The following is a 20588-nucleotide window of genomic DNA, read 5'->3' on the forward strand; positions in this document are numbered from 1 at the left end:
TGTGTGTGTGTGTGTGTGTGTGTGTGTGTGTGTGTGTGTGTGTGTGTGCGTGCGTGCGTGCGCGCGCGTGTTTGTGTGTGTGTGCGCGCGTGTGTGTGTGTGTGTGTGCATGTGTGTGCGTGCGTGCGTACGTGTATATGTAGCATGGACCATAAACAGCAATGCTGAAACTGGACGACTTTTTATAGGTACATGTATGATTTCCCATTCATCCAAGGATAAAAAGGGCGTTACTGAAAACTGTAATCAGAAAGCCGGCCAAGGAGAATAAGTGTGATATTTTCTAAAATATGATAAATGAGACATTACGCATGCGTTGACTTTTGACACGTTGTTTATAATATTGGCACAGTTTAACTCAGATAGTTTGACATTATAATATAATATATATGTATGTACTTCTAAAATACATCATGACAACAGACCATTATAATCTGTAATATGTTATCCCCCATCTATATGTGTTCAATGTGCGTAACAAAACTAGTCTGCTGGGGTGCGAAGCCAGTCTGTTGGGGTGCGAAACCAGTCTGTTGGGGTGCGTATCCAGTCTTTTGGGGTGCGTAACCCCCGGTGTAACCAGCCTGTTGAGAATACGGCGGTGGGGGCGCTGTTGGTTGTGTCGTCATATGCATAGTGGTTCCCATTGGCATTTGCTGTGGCTGGTGGACAACCATATTGACTTGGTTTCTTGCGTTGTTCGATCGGATAAGAAATACCACGCCAGTAATAATGAAAGCTACTCCAACGCCGAACACAATAGAGCCGACGAACGAAAACCACCACAGCAATATGTACAGAATGACACCGAACAGTATAAGACATGCACCAATACTTAGGAACGCAGTTCCTTGACGACGAAGGGCGTCGGGATTTGACGCCATCCTGAAGGGCTTAAAAAAGGTCACCCTATGACTTTCAGTATACCAATAGTCTTCTGACAAGATATCTGCCGAATAAAACAATATAGCATGAGACTACATGTGTTATGTCTTTGACAACCCAGATTATTTTTTTTAGATTGAAAAAAAATGTTTTGGCGTGTGCGTATGTATGTGTGTGTGTGTGTGTGTGTGTGTGCGTGCGTGTGTGTGTGTGTGTGCGTGAGTGTTCTGAGAAAGTCAGTCAGACAGACAGACAGACAGACAGACTGTCAGTCAGACAGACAGACAGTCAGTCAGTCAGACAGAGACAGACAGACAGACACAGAATATGAGCGAGATGATGATGATGATGATGATGATGATGATGATGATGATGATGATGATGATGATGATGATGATGATGAGGATGAGGATGAGGAGGAGGAGGTGGAGGAGGAAATTCACCATGGTTACTACTATGGCCACCATCAAAACGACAATGATAATGCATTAGAAATTGATAGTTGGGAAAAAGTATTAACAAAATGAATATTTCGAAAAAGAACTGCATCGTTCATACCGCATCATGTGTATAGCCTCTTGGTGACAATCCATATGACATACTATACGTTACGGTCGTTCATCTTAGGCACATCAAGTAATCGACATTTAACACCATAATCTACACTTTATGTGAAAACTTTGCTGACAACTACAAAATTGTTGTGATATCAAGTTATACAATGCAGTATTTAATAATTATTGTTACCCACCTGTGATTTGTGAAATTTCACAACCGTTTTTAGCACTACATGTCGGTAATGTGTACCCATACTTTTGATAAAATATTAGTACACGCCGTACGTACGCACACACATACTCTCTCCCACTCCCTTTCGTACATGTGCGAAAGCTTCTGATCACGCTTGTCGTTATTGGCGTTCCCCTAGTAACATGAATTGAATTGATATTCGAATGTAGAGCGCCACCTACGTTTGTGTGATGCGATACGCGTATTAGTAAGCGAGAGCCCCAACGACGAGAGTCTGAAAGGTAGGGTTTGTACACGACGAGATTGATTTTCTTGAATTGGCTACAAGGTGTTTATCATTGCCGTTCCCGTCACAAGCGAGAAGCCAGCGTTCCAGCCATTCCATGTTGTTTCAGGAGTCGGTTGCATCAATCATAATGGATGCGTTAATGACAGACCAGTTTGTACGAATTAAAAAAAAATTGTATGTAAAAAATGAGATTTTAAAATGTTCAATTAGAGAAACAAGATGACTGAGAAAAACTATGAAATAAGAAGGTGAATAGTCTGTAAGGTACGCCGTGACGCGTGACGGGGCGCCCTCACACATCGGTGAGGGCGACCTCACACATCGTTGAGGGCGAACGACACGACGTATCTTACTGCCTAAGAAATGAAATGAAAAAGACTGAACGACACATGAAAAGAGTTTAATCTACCCAACCTATATAACAACAGAGAGTTGTGTTCTTTTCATTATTTGAACGCCATTTTCTTTGAAACGTGCACGAAGATTGTGGGGAATGAAGGCAGTATAGTAAGCCTTATGTTCTAGGACAGTTATATTAATATTTCAAACTTTAAATCGTTTTCCTCTGGCTGCCCGAACTATATCCTACTCAATGGATGTTGACATATACTAGATAAACCCGGACAGACACAATTCAGTGGAAAGGGAGTAGTCGACAAGTTGGTGAAATAATGTTTGATTAGATTAACGTTTGGGTGTGAAAGACAGTTGTCGTCTGGCAGAGCTAGACAAAGGTGGTCCTGAACTAAAGAATGGCCATATTTGCTTGGAGTTTCTTTTATATTTTTCCTCATAGCATCATTATTCATAACATGTCACCTCAGTCCAAATCTTTGGGATTCAAACAATAGGGTTTATTTACGTGCATTTTTTTTCACTTTGCCGGATAAAGCTTAGTTTCTTTTTTAATCACCATGTTGACTAAATCAATTTCAATTCCAAAAAAATAGTCATATCGATAATATCTGGAAATATTTCGTTGATAGCACCTGTGAAGTGTAGTTATATATTGACAAAATAATCACAAAAACAAACCACTTTTCAATTGTAAAATGACGACTGTGAGGGAGGATCGTGATCACAGACATTTGTTTCCAGAGAAATATTTCAGACCATAATAAAATATCTTACCGCATAATATTTTTGCAGAATATCGATAATATAAACATATTTGGTCTGTATGTGAAAGGGGTAAAATTATACATATAACCGCCGTGTGTGGACTTACTTGATTCTAGAAGCCCGTGTTATTTTACCCCTTTCATATATTATCAGCCAAATATGCCAATATTATCGATATTTTAGAAACGTATCTCGGGAAACAAGTATTTATGATCGTGACCGGAAAAGCACACAGGTTTCGCGGAAATTATTCGCAGTGCATGATGGGTGGGTCAAAGGGCATATATCGTCAGCATTGCGTCGTCGGCCATTTTCGTGACCATGCGTTGTACCTAAGTTTCTTTCATTAGTTTATTGTTTATATGGTGTGTTTGCGAACATTTAGCGAGTTACACCTTTATCTTTAGGCGTGTGGTAAGTACGAATTATATTACTTGTAACTGTTTACCAAAATTTGTTTTCTTTTTTGACTTCCTGTGACCGTGTACGCGTGTCGGTACATTTTCAAAACAACTGTCACACTCAGTCAAATATCGTTTTACAACAACAATCATTGACCCAGCCAGTGTCGGTGGCAATGGTGCTTTTCCCGATGAGTCTGTGAGATTGTATCGTCAATTTATGATAGGCAGTAGGCTCTTGTGAATATCAGTGTGTTACTATGTGTCAACTTAACATTGGTTTTGCCATTAAATTAGTTTATTCCAGATCTTCAAATGTGCCCATAACGTTACCGTTAAAAATTAAAATGCAGCGATAATGCAAATTTGTATTTGTATACAGTTGTATGTACAATTTATATTAGGTTTGTAATGATATGGCTTCTCTGTTTACTATATAACATTGTATTACTCTTACCTACAACTTGTACACATCTCGTGTTTTTACTAAAATATCAAAATTTTCTCCGAATTTATATACATGTGTAAACTAAACGACTACCTCGACTTTGCCTTTGTGGTTGTGTTTTTTTACTCTGAATCGCTCTATAACCGTAATGAGACCAAAATATTATACTGGGTGTACTGTAGACATTCTTGAAGCATCTACGTACAAGCTTGTTTCTTTAATTTCAGAGATATTGAGCTGTAGATAGATTTTACAGCATACTTTGCTAATTTAATCATAACCAATATCACATATCAGGAGGGGCATGTTCCTCACAAACAAATGACTTAATGCAATTGCCTTACAAGTTTAATACAGGGCTTGAAATTAAATTTTTTCTTTTAGTAGTCCCAGTGGGCTACCAATTTCAGAAAGTGGTACCCCAAGGATTGTGACCAATACATTATGTAGTCCTATATTTCTGAATTGAAAACAGAGTTCCTCTATTGGAAATGTGTGTTATTAAAATACTTTCATGTCTGTAAATCTTCCATTCTTTAAATCATCACATAATCAGTAGTAGCCTGAGTGGGCTACCAGCTACAAATTATGGTAGTCCCATGACAAGAATTGGTAGTCTGTGGACACGGGACTACTGTTAATTTCGAGTCCTGCCTTAGACTCTCATTTGGCCATGTAACGTAGGGCTGGGTAACTCAAACTAGACTGAGCTAGTGAAGGTTTGTGTAGCATTACATTTAGTCTATGTAATACCACTCATTATTTAGTCTAGATGCTACACGTACATGGTATCAAATCATCTCTTAACCTCGGCTAGCTCAATGAGTAGTCATGAACCAAAGGTTGTTCATACAAATGAGTAAACCCCTACTGTTAGAATGATGTAAATAGTGTAGAAGTAACATTCTGATAGTACAAATACTATATAAAATATCCTTTAAATTAAATATATAAATAAATAAATATACAACATTTGGACATTACATAACTGAATCTGCCCCAATAAACACTAACTTGTCATCATTGGGCAGAATTCTGTGATTGATTACCATAGACATGATGTTAATGACTGTGTGAGTGGCTTCCTTTGAATTTGAAATTTCATCTCAGGACCTCATTGAGCTAGACTTGAGTCAAAGCCACAGATAGCCTCTAGATTACTTATGACTACCTGCAGTACCATTTTGAGTCATGATGAATGAATGGTTAGCTTGGAATCTGCAGTTTCATGCCCTGTCACTGTCATTGTTTCTGAATAGCTAAAGTCCTTCCGGGCAAGACTTGAACCATGATTGTCTCAGTCCGCTCAGCTGTATAATTAGGGACCTGGTAGGATAGAAGTTGCAATGTGAATGCTTTAATCCTACGCACTAATAGTGGCTGCAATGGATTGTGTGCTCCCAGGGAGTTGAAGTATAAAGGGCTTTTGTGCCGTGTTCATCCGTGTCAGGGGGTAATAAATGTGAGTGCCTTGAGCTCTCAAAAGAAAATGTGCATTATAAATTCACATTAACTTATGGAGGTTCATTAATTATTTAACCCCAGGTATAAACGCCATGAGTGATTCAGATGATCATCATACAGATAACAGTGATCAAGAACATCAAGAACAACGCCACAAAGGAAGAGACCCCGGCTGGAGAGTGAAAACCCTGGACGAAATCCTGGAAGAGAAAAAGAGGAGAAAGGAAAGAGAGGATAAAGAGAAGAGAAGTAGCCTTGAGGATGGTGAATTGAGAGCGGAAAGTAAAAGTGCAGAACCAATGAATCAAGGAAGTGAAGATGAAAGGTAAGAATAGTGGTGGAATGCCATGTTATTGTATCAATGTATGTGATATCTTCAGATTAATGTTAAAAGTAGCAGGTAACTTTGGCAAAATACCTACGAGGGAGACCCATGAATCTGTCCAACAATGGATACATAAGGGTTCAAACAAAGAGTATTTAAACACAAAGTCCTGAAAAGTAGGCGACAAGAATTTTCATTTTACTTTATTTTTTTTGCCAGCTACTAGCCCTTATCTACAAATCCTGTGTAATGGCAGAGTTGCATAGAAACAAGTTTATAATGATAGTGAAACATCCTCAACATTGTCTGTACTGATGGTATTTTCTCTCTATTTATTTTTTGATTGGGTCACAAAACAGCCAAGCTACTACAAAGCAAACAAACTAGGCTGTGTATTGTTTTTTCAACTTACTCAAACTATCAAATTTATGATGATATTCCCTCATTCAGTGATTTATATTAGTTGATTTTGATAGACGAATGATTTATAATATGTTGATTTTGATAGACGGATGATTTATAGTATGTTGATTTTGATAGACGGATGATTTATGATATATGTTGATTTATGTAGATCGGATGATGCGTTAGACATCAAGCCACCTCAGTTAGCCAGGAAGAAAGACAAAGATTCCAGATCACACAGAAAAGAAGACAGAAGGAAAGACAAACATAAAGACAGAGATGAGCATGAGAGACGACGTAAACGTGAGTCAAGTTATAGTCATGTATTGAAAGAGAATATTTTTAAAAAATTGCAAAACGTGAACCAAAACGTTACTTGCGCTGCTACATTTTATCATCCTTGCATCCATGGGCAATATCTTTGTGGAACCTCTCTACCACAAAGTACAAAAGTAGCTGAGGTGGCTATACTTGTATTTGAAAATACTGTTAAAATATTAAATACCCAGTAAACAAATTTTAACTTTGTGGTGCATGGTGGACTCTACATGTATAGCCACCTGTTGCATTTTGTATAGTAACAGACAACACAAGACAAGACCAGCCATGATGTCAAGACCAGCGTAGTGTTACAGATGATCGCACAATGTCACACAAGCTCAATAAGCAAACTGTGTTCGTTTAGGGGGAAGGGCGTCTGGCGTCAGTGTGATTGCTGAACTTCATTTTCACACTTCTAACCAAATTTTGACCGTAAACTTTCATGCTTTCAATGATAACAGGTTTTGTATTTACTACTGAGATGTTGATAAGTTGATCAAAATTTACTTCTGATGTGAGATATGGTGCTGGGTTTCTGGTAGTATTTTAAAGTGTTTACAATCATGTTTTTACATTACATTGATCGTAGTGGTTCGACCGCTACATTTTTCATCATAGTTTACATCATAATATACAAGTGTTTGATGTCCCACTTGTGAACGTTCATTTAGGAGGAGGGGGAGAAGGTTTTGACCTAAATGAACGATGTTTGTTTTTTGAGCTTGTGTGACATTGTGCAATCATTCCCCAGCATTGTACTAGCCTACTGCAAGCCCATTTGCAAAGCAATTGTTGAGCTATATAGTAAAAGGGTGTTACTTGGTTACAGATAAAAGACGTAGTGATCACGATGACAGGGTTATAAGAGAGAAAGATAGATCTAAAGACAGACGATCTGATGAAAGAGACAGGAGGGAAAGAGAAAGACTTGTAATGGAACAAGCTAGAAGACGAGAGGAATCCAGAAGAGAAAGGTTATTATACTTTGCGTATCTTTGTTCTTTGTACTTCATACTACGAAAGTATTGCTCATGCAAAGAGTACAGACTGCGTGATGTTTTTTTGTGTATTTCACAATATCAGTTTTAATACAACATAACAATTTGATATTGATAACACAAAGCCATGCATTATGATTATAACGGAACCCCATTACTCTAGCCTAGAATCAGTGTGCCCTCTAATGATAGCCAGAAAAGGGTTTGCACTGCTAATATTGCTTATAGATTGATTACATTGAGAGACACCACATACTGAGCTAATGATTAGAACAATTGAAATAGTATACTTTTACACTTGATATGGATGCTATTAATGATAGTGGTAAAACATGGAGTAATTTTACTTGAGTGTTATGAGTTGTATCTTACGGTTCACAGGATTTTATGGACATTAAAAAGACATCCCTATGACCAGTGTGCCCTCTGTTGATAGCCAAATTTTGTTGTTGTAAGTCAAAATGATAAAAATTGGGATTTCTTTTGAGTCACCACATAGTAAGAGATAGGGGAACACCAAATTTTGATGCATCTCTAGAAATTCTGTGCTTCAGTGGTGTGTCAAATTGGCTTAGAGGGCACACTGACCATGACTTTTTCATATAGACCAACACACGTTATTTATAAATTAACAGACTCCTCACAAATGTTGTTATTTTTCAAATAACAGGGAAAGACTTGAGAGAATTGAAAGAGAAAGACAGCGTGACAGGGAGAAGAGAGCAGAAAGAGATAGAGAAAGAATTAGAAGGGAAGAAGTAAGGAGACGACCACATGATGGTGAGTGACCCTTGACCTCACGTCTGATTGGATGGCACATGATGGTGAATGACCAATCATGTTAAAGACATGTTACTTGCCTGTGTGAATAAATTTACATGTGGTTATATATATTTAGATGTCATTCCCAATAGTTTTCGTCATTCAGCCAAGAAAAATACGAGTGACCTAAGGGGCCTTTGTCAACCCTTAGTGACAACCCGTAGATCATGAGTATTTTCCGACCGAGTGAAGAAAAATATTGGAAAATAAGATAATGATACAAGTGTCAGTAATATCAAAGAAAAATCAAGGAAAGTAATGAGAAGTTTGACTTGGATATCGAACAGAGCAGAACCACTGATGTAGACATGCCTTTACATGATGTAGAACGACCGAGTATATATTCCTTATTTTTTGTTCAACTTGGCTTGTGCACGATATAGTTGTGCTACAAAATCATTGGTGCTATTTTTCACTTTCTGTTTTGTTTATTGTTTTGTCTTTTAGAGAGAAGAATAAGAGGAGATAAACGAGATAGACTGATAAGAGAAGAAAAACCTTACAGAAATAGAAGTCAGGAGAGACATGGTGAACATGAAGAGAGAAAGAGCGCTAGGAATACACCAATCAAACATAGTGGTATGTTTAGTTTCGGTTATCCAGACACTCGTTGTTGGGGCTCATACTTAAAAACTACCCCAAAACACGCACTTCACTGGTTTGGGTTGATACTGTCTGTCAAAAATAGCTTCCTGTCCAAACATGAAAAAGACGTTGTTATAAAGTACACTCCAACTGTGTAGAGACTGTAAAACTGCTGCTAACTGTCTGTTAAAACAACAACTGTGGCAATGATGTGTTGCTGGTAGGATTATGTATATTGTAAGTTCATTGCTTTTCATATACAAGCAGTTGTACATCAGTACCATTGGTAACACTTTTTTTTCTGTGTTGAATTAGATGAAAGACACGAGTCAAAGAGGGAAGAAATAGATGAGGCTGATATTTTGGAAGTCAATGCCAGTGGTAATGAAGCCATCAGTAGTGCTAATGAGTCTTCAGGGGCAGAATCCGAAGTAGAGGAGCCTGTATCAGCATCTGAATCCGATGTCGAGGAGATAGAAGTCAGTGCTGAAGAAGAAAGCAGTGCTGAAGAATCAGAATCGAATGAAGAGGAATCGGGTTCAGCTTCAGATTCAGAGTCAGAATCAGGTAGGCTGCTACACACTCTGAACAATCACAGACAAACAAATACGCACACAGTATGCCATATGCCAGATACCTACTTTGCAAACAAAGAAGTGTCCTAATAGAGGGTGCTCCAGATTAGGGGATAGTAGGGTTAAACTTTTGTCATGGATGCCAAGCACATGACAGTACAACATGCAGTCGGGAAAAATATATAAATATATTTCATGGAAATTATATCATCTGAAACAAATAAGCTAAACTATTGAGACTAGCGTAGAATACCATAGACTTTAGCATTGACACAATGAGAAATGGCAAGTTTTAAAAAGAGACATACAGGACCCAACTATTGTAGCCTGTACTTCTGAATAGCACTCCTAGTCCCAGTGTCCAAACTGTATAACCAGTGTTCGCGCTAACATTCGGCAAAGTCGGAAACGCAAACTCATTTTCAATTTGTTGAAAATATTTTATGCTTTGTTCGCCACAGTGACGAACACAAATTCTCACTCAATCTTGATGGTAAAATGATCGTTCACGTCATATCCTTCATGGTAATTCTGGCAGTTGCCATCATGAGGGGTTTTAAGCACAGTGCAGCACCAGGTATCGATGGCCAGCATTGTGCATTGACTGTCTCAAAAATATCAAAGAATGCGCCAACCTTTGGTTTACCCGGGATATTTAAATTTGACGATGATCTCCTAAGGTAATGGTAGCTCATGTTTAGAAAGTGTAACAATATTGGTATAGATGTTTGTCACGATTGATAAAACACTGTTGGTAAGATTTTTGTCTAGCCAGACGTTAAAACGTAGTGATGAGATTTTTGTTGAGTCAGGCGACGTTATGTTTCAGGGTTTATGATTTTCGTTATATCTTTGCATTACAGAGGAAGAAAGTAGTAGTAACAGCAGTAGTAGCAGTGGAAGTGAAAGTGAGAGTGAGAAGGAAGACAAAGACCAAGATGCCAATAAAGATGGTCCATGTAAGTCTTAAATCTTAACTTAACTGTCATAAGGGGCTTGACGTCAAAGACAGGAAATGTGACTTTTGCCAACATTCACCAGAGGATGAAGTACACTTTATATTTTATTGTAATCTATACAGGGATCTAAGGAAAGCATTAATAGATAAAATAATAACTTTAATGCCAAACTTCAGTCCTATGACCATATACAATAAACTACAACATTTAATGATAAAATTTCCCATTGATACTGCAAACATTTTACACAAAGCCTTTAACGTAGGAAAACCTTTTCTTACAATTAAAACGTGTGTGATATTTATTTATGTATTTATTTTGATATTTTTTGTGTCCTAAAAGCCAGAGGGCTGTATGTGGCTCTTTTTTGTAAATTTCATTTAAGTACTGTATAATTTGATAAGTCTGCATAGGACACTTTAATAAATAATAACATAACATAACAACATAGTCAAACTAACAAACCCGACCTACTTTGTTTTACATGTAAACTCACTTCACTGAAACTCTAGAATTGTAGACTCTTACTGACCCAGTTTTAAACACAAAACTTTGAAAATTACTAAGAGTGAGAAGGAGGTTTCTTTGGAGATAAACAATGGCTTCTTTTGAAATGAACAATTCTCAGTACACAATATGTAAATTGTCTAATCTCTGCAAGCAAAGCTCAAGACATAGAAGTAAATGGATAAATTTACAGTATAGTATTAGTAAGATGAAAAGTAGATTCACAGACACTGGATACTAGGCAAATAGAGAAGTAATAATGATGATAGTTACAAGTCTATATTTTCAGAAAGTTAATTATATAAATGTTATTGTCATATTGGTTGTTTTTATCACATAGATCCAAAATGAGTGGTTTTTTTGGGGTGAAAACATGACTTCTCAGTATTTCTGTTCAATAGTCTATAGAGAAATTCACTTGGTTACAAACTGCATTATGTGTTCAGGTCTTTTCAGATTCTGTACATTTCAAACATAAACATTTGACAAAATCCTGTACTCCTGTCATCTCTTGTTCCTTTGTGATGACAGAAAAAGTGAGGTACTGGTGCTAGAAATCTAAAACCAATAATCAGACTACCAATAATCATTTTCCTTCCAACGTATTGTCATTGCAAACTTATTCCCGTTTCTTTGATAAAAAATTATTTCAGTAGAATTCTATAACGAAAATCAATCAGAAAGTTGTTTATTTATGCTCTAATTTAATATTCTCACAAACCAGAGCTGTTATTTCTTCCTCGTCCCTACGAAATATCGAAATAACCTCTTGTCGGTGCATTTTGGACAGTGCCGTAAAAGAGGGGGTATTTACGACAATTTAATGCAATCACAAAATCACTTTGTTTATTTCTGCCCTATTTCAGCTGTCATACAAAGTAAATTTGATGACCCCTCGTCTCCAAGTGACACAGCTGATGATATATCAGAAATTAGCAATGGCGAGTACCTACCAGAATCACCACAGTTATCTCCAGTAGAATTAAAGCAAGTACTGCCTCCGTACATGCCAGCTATATCTGGGTGTCGGAGTGTTGAAGAGTTCCAGTGTCTGAATAGGATAGAGGAAGGAACGTATGGTGTAGTGTACAGAGCTAAAGATAAGAAAACAGGTGAGTTGGAGAAATTGATGGATTCTGTTCACACTCTGTTTGAAAAAAGTTTTGGTTGATAAAACTTGCATGCACTCGATTATTTTTCTACACCGAGTGAACAAGGGTTTTTCCAAATTTTCGACGACGATGTAGTAAACTTATCTACATTTTTGACATGATATGACTGTCGTTATTTGTAATCGCATTTTACCTCATGGCTAGAGAGTCAAAGGAAAACATCAACTTATTCTCACACTCAAGTAAAGTGTCTCTGTCTGTGTGTGTGTGTGTGTGTGTGTGTGTGTGTGTGTGTGTGTGTGTGTGTGTGGGTGTGTGTGTGTGGGTGGGTGAGTAGGTGTATGGATGGATGGATGGATGAAAAGATGTGTATGTATTGTATGTATGTACCGTGTTTGTGTGTGTGTGTGTGTGTGGATGATTTAAATGTCAAAAAACAGTGTTACTATAAATAGATGTGGATGTTGAATGATTAATTATGGTCTTTATGTCTTGTATCGGTTTACAGATGAGATTGTCGCCCTCAAGAGGCTAAAAATGGAGAAAGAAAAAGAAGGGTTTCCCATCACATCTCTACGTGAAGTCAATACACTGTTGAAATCACAACATCCAAATATTGTAACAGTCAGGGTAAGTACATGTGTTTGTGTGTGTGTGTGTGTGTGTGTGTGTGTGTGTGTGTGTGTGTATGTATGTTTGTATGTATGTATGTATGTATGTATGTATGTATGTATGTATGTATGTATGTATGTATGTATGTAGGTAGGTAGGTAGGTAGGTATGTATGTATGTATGTATGTGTGTGTGTGTGTGTGTGTGTGTGTGTGTGTGTGTGTGTGTATATATATATATATGTATGTATGTATGTATGTACGTACGTATGTATGTATGTATGCATGTTTGTCTTTGATGAGAATATGAGCATGTTTGTACAATAGACAAATACTTACAAGTTGGGAAAAACATGATTCAACCATTGTCACCCCATGGTATTAATTCACATTTCTACTTCCTCAACAGGAAATAGTCGTCGGTAGTAACATGGATAAGATTTATATAGTAATGGACTATGTAGAACATGACTTGAAAAGTTTAATGGAAACTATGAAGCAACCATTCACATTGGGTAAGTAAACAGGAGTGATATGGGAGTAAATGCATTGGAAGTTATGGAATTGAGGGCCATTGTGTCGATATAGGTCTGTGCCAAAGTTATCATGGTACCCATTATGTAAGACACTTTTTTTACCATTATACCATGCATGAGTGAAGTTCAATAAAAAATATGGAATATTTACTCTGGTCACTCTAAGTCATGACAATGCACATTTATGTCACGACAACGCGTGTCTATGGAGTTTGAGGGCAGTTGTGTCGATATAGGTCTGTGCCAAAGTTATCATGGCATCCGTCATGAAAGACGCTTTTATTTACCATTATAGCATGCACGCCAGGTTCAACACAAAATATAGAGTATTTACTCGTCATTCTACATCACAATAACGCACGTCTATGTCATGACAATGGCTGTCATCAGTTCTGCTGTTTTCGAAATATGAGTCAAAACACTCAAAATTGCCACTACTTTCCCCGATTTCTTTTTTATAGTACTGGCGATGGTATAGTTATATTATTCCCCAATTCGTTTCTTCATTCAGTCGGAAAATACTCTTAGTTCACTAGCAACTAGTAGTGACATGGCGCCTAAAGTCACTCATTCAGATATATAGAACCTAAACAGTAACAGTTCATTGGAACATATTGTATCGTGTATACATGTAGTTATGAAATTTCCTCGGAAAAGGTTGTATTTTTTAAAAGTAACTACTCATATTTCCTAGGTTGAACAAAGGAAATAATATCTAAATATTTACAGTTTAAATCAAAATGTCCTTTTTCCGTCACTTCTTTTGTTCAACTTTTGTTTCAGAAACTAAATTTTTGAAATTAGTACTCATGCATATATTGATATTATCTGTTATATCCATGTAGGTGAAGTGAAATGTCTTCTACGTCAGTTACTACGGGCTGTACGTCATCTCCATGACAACTGGATACTTCATCGTGATCTGAAGACCTCTAACCTGTTGCTAAGTCATAAAGGTGTTCTCAAAGTGGGTGATTTTGGACTAGCTAGGGAGTATGGTTCTCCTCTCAAACAGTACACGCCTATAGTAGTGACTCTATGGTATAGAGCTCCTGAACTACTGCTAGGAGCAAAGGTAAGAAGGAGATTCATTCTACATACTACTTTGGAAATCAAGCTATAGGCAAATTCAGATATATAGAACCTAAACGGTAACAGTTCATTGGAACATATTGTATCGTGTATACATGTAGTTATGAAATTTCCTCGGTAAAGGTTGTATTTTTTAAAAGTAAACATTCTTTGCATATGTGACGGCTTGCTCATATTGACTGTGAACAGAAGTATTGTCATTCTTTGCCTTTCATTCAGTAACCTTCAAAGCACAGATCTGAGTTCTCACGACAAAGATTACTGTAGATGTAGCAGTTCTTTGAAACAGATAGTATTGTGCATAGTTATAAGAGTTTATAGGAAAAGGTTGTATTTTTTAAGTGAGTATAAGTCACATACCTGAGAGTTTGCCAGTAGGGACTGTGAACAGAGGTACTGTCATTCTTCACTTTTGTTTAGTAACCTTCAAAGCACAGATCTGAGGTCTTACTACAAGACTTCTATAGATGTAACAGTTCATTGAAACAGGTTGTATTATGTATAGTTGTAAGATTTCATACGAAAAGGTCGTATTTTTTCTGGTCATTGTAACAGTGCATAGAGACAGGAGTTATCATTTCTTATCAATAATCAATACACTTTATTGAGAAATGTTTTGTTTTCCTTTCTGTATCTAGGAATATTCTTGTCCAATAGACTTGTGGTCTGTAGGGTGTATATTTGCTGAGATGCTGACAATGAAGGCGCTATTCCCAGGTAGATCTGAAATAGATCAACTCAACCGAATTTTCAAGGTAAGAGTTCAAAGTACTCAGGGGATGATCTTTGACCTTTAACCTTTAGATATGACCTTATTTTGATTGGGTATAACAATTTCATACATATTATGGCGTTATGATTTAGCAATAACTGCCACAAGTACAAATCTAGCAGTGTTGCAGCCAGAGGGGGTTCGGGTCATTTGACGCATTTTTTGGACCTGACCTACAATTTGGAAGTGACTGGTCATAGATGACCCTCACTAAAATTGTATGCAAACATGTTTAGCAACATAACCACACCCATAGCAACAGCCAAATGACCGTGTATATTGCATAGATAACAATAGGGTGGATAGGCAACTGTGTAATCATTCAGCAAATATCTAGCATGGATCAGCATGTGGGTAAATATTTTTAAAAACTGCACAGTTGTGCTACAAATTCATTGGCGCTTTTTTTTTATAATGACCAAAAAAATTATGATGACCCTGAAAAATGAAAGTCTCGGGACACTATGTCCCACTCTTTCAAAAGGCTGGCTGCAACACTGGCTAGTAGGATACTGATAAAATAATACTGATAAGCCCAGAGACTAGCTTTGGATAATATGCTCCAGTGACAGTAGATAGTTAAACTTATACCTTTGCTATGGATTCATGGCTAGCAATATGTATGGGTGAGGCATTGATTCAATTCACAATGTAAAAACTGACTTATGTAGATATCATTACTTAGGATACAAAGATAGTGTAAAACCTTGAAGTTCACGTAAATGTGCACTAGAAGATAGAAGTTAGAAATCCTCGCTATCAAAGATTGATCAATCAATCAATCAATCAATCAAATTATTATAGGGCCAATCTTGAGCGCAAAGTTCTGTTCAGTAGTACTGAAAAGGCCATTGCAGACTGCAAACATGAAATTGAGAATACAGCGCCCTCGCTCAGATTGGGGGTATCATCACCTCATTGTACTGTTTCGATAGAGCTTTCTCCCTTGGTATTCTGTAAAAGTGTAAATCAGGGATGTTTTTTGTATTGTTCAGACATCAGCAGTGCTCTATGATTAAATGAGTAACCTATACCATGTATACCCCAAAGGTACACATAGACAGGAAGTAGAGTGCCACCAAGGTACACACAGATAGGAAGTAGAGCGCCACCATGGCAAATTTTGGAAAGGCCTATGTCTAAAGCACATTGTAGGCTTTGGTGGATATGTGTTGCTCTACTCTGAAATAAAACTACATCAACATATTGCATAGACAGTTTTAGTTTGTCTTTGTTAGCTTTCCAATAGTTAATTTTCCATTGTTGTAACTGATGTTTTCTATACATTACACAATATAGGAATTGGGAACACCCAGTGAGAAAATCTGGCCTGGATACAGTGAACTACCAGCTGTCAAGAAAGTTACGTTTGCTGATTATCCCTACAATAATCTTAGAAATCGCTTTGGTGCCTACCTTACTGATATAGGTTTTGAACTCATGAACAAGTAAGTGTAACATTTTTGGTCACATTTATGCTTCAGCTAGGAGATGAAAAAAGCTGCTTATAACTACATATAATAATGTCACCGTGGACAACTTGTACTTGGTAAACAGTAACAATCAAAAACTCAAAAATGACTAGTGACTATTACCATTGCTAAGATCAAAATAAAATGAACAGCGCCCCCACACATCCATTTGTATTTATCTTTTGTTTTCATGTCTGGTTATAAAGTGACAGATGTTCAAAAGTCCATTACAGTATTTTGGGTTAGAATTATGGTGTCACCACAGATGTGACATGAGCATAAAACATGGCCTGAATATTCCTGTTGGATGTCTTTTGATCGATCTGATTGGACATTTGAAAATCCAAGATGGCCACCAAAATCTATCATTGATTTTTGTGTTTTACCATTGATTTGATGCAAACAGTCATCTCAGGCAAAGTGGGGTATGCTTCCTCCATAAAAATCGATCATGTATCTTTAAGGGAGAACCAAGATACACAGAGTGCAAAGCAAAACCTCAAAACTAAATTTAAAAACTTGTTTTTTTCACTAGGTTTTTAACATACAACCCTACGAGACGTATCACTGCAGACACAGCATTAGAACATGAATATTTCAAAGAATCACCGCTACCAATAAATGAATCTGATTTCCCTACATGGCCGGCTAAAAGTGAACAACCAAGAAACACTAAGAGAGAAACAAGTCCTAAAGCTCCTGAAGGTGGAATGAATTTCAACAAATTGGTAAGTCACACATCTAATCAAATTAAAATCCAGTGTATTGTACACTTCGCGATTTCTTCTTGGCTGTTACGTTTACAGTCGTTTGTTCTTTTGTGGGTGTTTGTTACACAACACCAGTCGTACCAAATCTCACACTTTGAGTAGCCAATCAGAATCCGTCTTACAATATATACGCTCAACTTTTGAAATTGAAAGAAAGAGAACCACCAAACAATAACGATAACATCATTGTCTGCACACTGTGCTCATGCTCTTTTTGAACAGAGCACTCTGAAGTACTGTACCCATATGTTTCAGTGCATTAAACATTCTCACTCATTGAGTGAATTCACTCAGCACTTAAATTTGGTACACTTTATCACTTTATGGTGCTGTGTCAGATGTATGTAACACGCGATCACAAAAGAAGAAATGACAGTAAAAGTAACAGCCAAAAAGAAATCGCGAAGTGTACACTACATCAGATTGAGTCCACGTCTAGACTGATAGGTTGCTGGGGCTTCCTTATCATACTTCCCGTTACAACTGTAGGCACACTGTAGGATGGTGCAGTGGCAATCAAATCAAGTGAGTCACCTACTGTTGCCATGAGCCGTCTGGTATATGTAAATATGGTGCTGATATATGTTACATAATGTCCAACCTCAAAAACTTTAGAAAAATCCTGTAAACTACATCAATGAGAGCTACCTTATCATCTCTCCACTTACAACTGCAGGCACACATTAGGATAGTGTGGTGGAAATCAGATCAAAAGAATCTCACCTGCTGTTGCCAATAGATATCTGGTATACCTGTACATATATGTAAAGGTGTTGTGTAATCTCCAACTTATGTGGGCCAAATGTAAACATTCACACCTGTCTAAGAGCTATCTGCAGATTTTGATCACACCATGTCTAAAAAATATTGGGGAAAGTAATGGCAATTTTGAATGTTTTGACTCTTACCTTGCACACAGCAGGAACCAGTGATGTACTTAGACATGCATTGTCATGACGTAGAACGACCACAGTACATATTTCATATTTTTGTTCTGAATGTTCAGCTCGTGCATGGTATAATGGGCTTTAACACCATTGCACCAGTGATAAAATAAAAAAAATTTAATGAATTTTTGGCTATATAAAATATATAATTTGATTATTAAATTCAAATCAAACATCTTTAATAATCTCCCAGTGATGTCAAAACTAGTCAAAAGATTCATGTTGATTTTGTGTTCAGTGTCTGCATCTTATACCTCACAAAAGCCAAGTTGGGAGACGTTCAAACAAAAAATATGGAATTTATACCGTCTTCCTACATCATGGCAATGTAGTCTAAGATTCATGCCGATTTTGTATTCAGTGTCTGCATATTAATGTTATTATACCTCACACAAGCCAAGTTGAAGACATTCAAACAAAAAATATGGAATTTATACCGTGGTCTTCCTACATCATGGCAATGTCATTGGTTCTTCATTGCTCAAAATCAAATGTTCAAAGTCACCACTATTTTGTTCTGATTTTTCATAAATTATGCATGTAGAATTTTGCTTTCCTCAGCTGGAAATTTTGAAAAATACTTGTGACAAATGGGCGATGATGTTTCACTATTCATCCTTTGGCTTGAAAGAAACAAATCTAGTGCAAAATACTAAACCTTTCATTTGTTTATTATTTTGTACAGGGTGAAGACGATGCTGACATCGATAAAGGATTCAGACTCACATTGGCTTCCCAGGGATCATCGGCTAAAGGAACTGGATTCAATCTGAAATTTTAACATTTGACACATCACAGAGACTCTGAAGTACGATGTAAATTCATACACTGAGATTCAGACTCACATTGGCTTCCCAGGGATCATCAAATTCACATAAGGCTTCCCAGGAATCATCGGCAGAAGGAGCTGGAGCCAATCTGAAATTTCGATCTTTTGACACACAGACTTGAACTTGAAAAGTACTTTGTTGTATATAGATTGACATTGAATCAACAGAATAATATTGGTCATTAGCCTACACACAAGCCAAATACGCCATATTCCAGATACCTAAGTTCTGCCATTTTGCAGGCAAGCACCACAAGAGGGCGCCCCAGATTTGGCAAAGTGAAAGCTACAATTCTTCATCATGGCTGCTGATCGTTTGGCTGTGTATGAAACTGTGAACAAATTGTTCAGAAGTTCTTAAATGAGCAGTACATTATATGAATATCAGGTGAGAACTAGCGGTCACATGGAAACATGATTCAGTTAGTCTTAAGAAGTAAGCAAGAGGATAAATGTTCAAGTGATGCAGTTATTTTACAATGCCATTCGCAATAATGTTGTTAAACTTAGCATTCTAAAAATGCTATGAAAAGGTTATGTAGGGTGAATAACATTTATTTATCTATTGAATATTTTGATCTTTCACCAAAGTTATCCTCCAAAACATGATATGCTGTGGATTTTGAAGTGCGCCCCCAATGGTAATTGTATAGTGTTATTTTGTTTACCGGATTAACCGTGAGAGGTGCAACTTTACCAGGACACTATGTCTTTGTATGTAAATTTTAGCTCTCCCTGCATCTCCTTACAACATCCTCACTTAGTCTCCAGGGACCAGGGTAAAACAGGAATTAAGTACAGCTTCTTCATAGTACACAATGGTGTTCTCATCCTTATCAAATTGCAAAGCAGTGACATTTCATACTAGCCATTCCAAGATGAAACCCGTATATCACTGAATGTTCGTCACTTTACCCAAACGGTGACCAATTTAAGTCTACATACTAGTATCTCAACATAACAACTTAATGCAGTCAAGGATAATATTTCTGCCTTTAGTACAGTTGTATCGATTACTGTTATAATTTTAGGTGATAAAATATCCCCTTAGTAACTTACTCAACAGATTGGAAGAACAGTTTTATATTTACCACTTAAAAATGTTATTCTATGAATAGTCCTTCTAACAGAAAGTATACGGCCCCAAAAAAAAGTTTGTTTCTCATCCTATGGAAATTTCAAAAATGATGCGGTGACCGTTTTTTTTGTTTTGTTTATTTATTTGTCTTCTAAGAAGAAAATTGATAGTACATTGACCGATAGGATACACGTAATTGTATTATTATTATTATTATTATTATTTTGATGAAATTACTCTTTTCAAAATATCCTTGACTGCATTAAGTTGTTATGTTGGGATATGTAGACTTAAATCACTTTTTTACATTTATATTTTTATTTGGAATGTATTGAATAAAGTCTAGTAAGAATTATAGTAGTCTTGTACTATGAAAGTACAGAAAGTAAGTTGTGTCATTTATTAGTCAATAAAAAAAATTTCTAATAAAGAATCATTTGTTGTGTAGCAAAATTAATTTGTATCTTTAGCTCCACCTACAACTCCGGGGACTACGGAGACTTATTAGCCACC

At 36.8% G+C, this 20588-nt stretch overlaps 1 protein-coding gene across 1 annotated transcript; it reads left to right on the plus strand.

Moving 5' to 3' along the window:
• Nucleotides 1–3324: 3324 nt before the first annotated feature.
• Nucleotides 3325–20483, plus strand: LOC144451103 (cyclin-dependent kinase 11B-like). Its single transcript, XM_078141876.1, has 16 exons — nt 3325–3460; nt 5441–5684; nt 6259–6392; nt 7240–7384; nt 8079–8188; nt 8678–8809; nt 9131–9382; nt 10254–10349; nt 11723–11968; nt 12477–12598; nt 12989–13094; nt 13961–14190; nt 14846–14962; nt 16279–16427; nt 16987–17179; nt 18854–20483. The coding sequence occupies exons 2-16, from the start codon at nt 5452–5454 to the stop codon at nt 18947–18949; spliced, it is 2361 nt and encodes a 786-aa protein (XP_077998002.1). The 5' UTR covers nt 3325–3460; nt 5441–5451; the 3' UTR covers nt 18950–20483.
• Nucleotides 20484–20588: the final 105 nt, after the last annotated feature.

The sequence above is a fragment of the Glandiceps talaboti genome, chromosome 21 (genome assembly GCF_964340395.1).
Source record: "Glandiceps talaboti chromosome 21, keGlaTala1.1, whole genome shotgun sequence".
NCBI lineage: Eukaryota > Metazoa > Hemichordata > Enteropneusta > Spengelidae > Glandiceps > Glandiceps talaboti.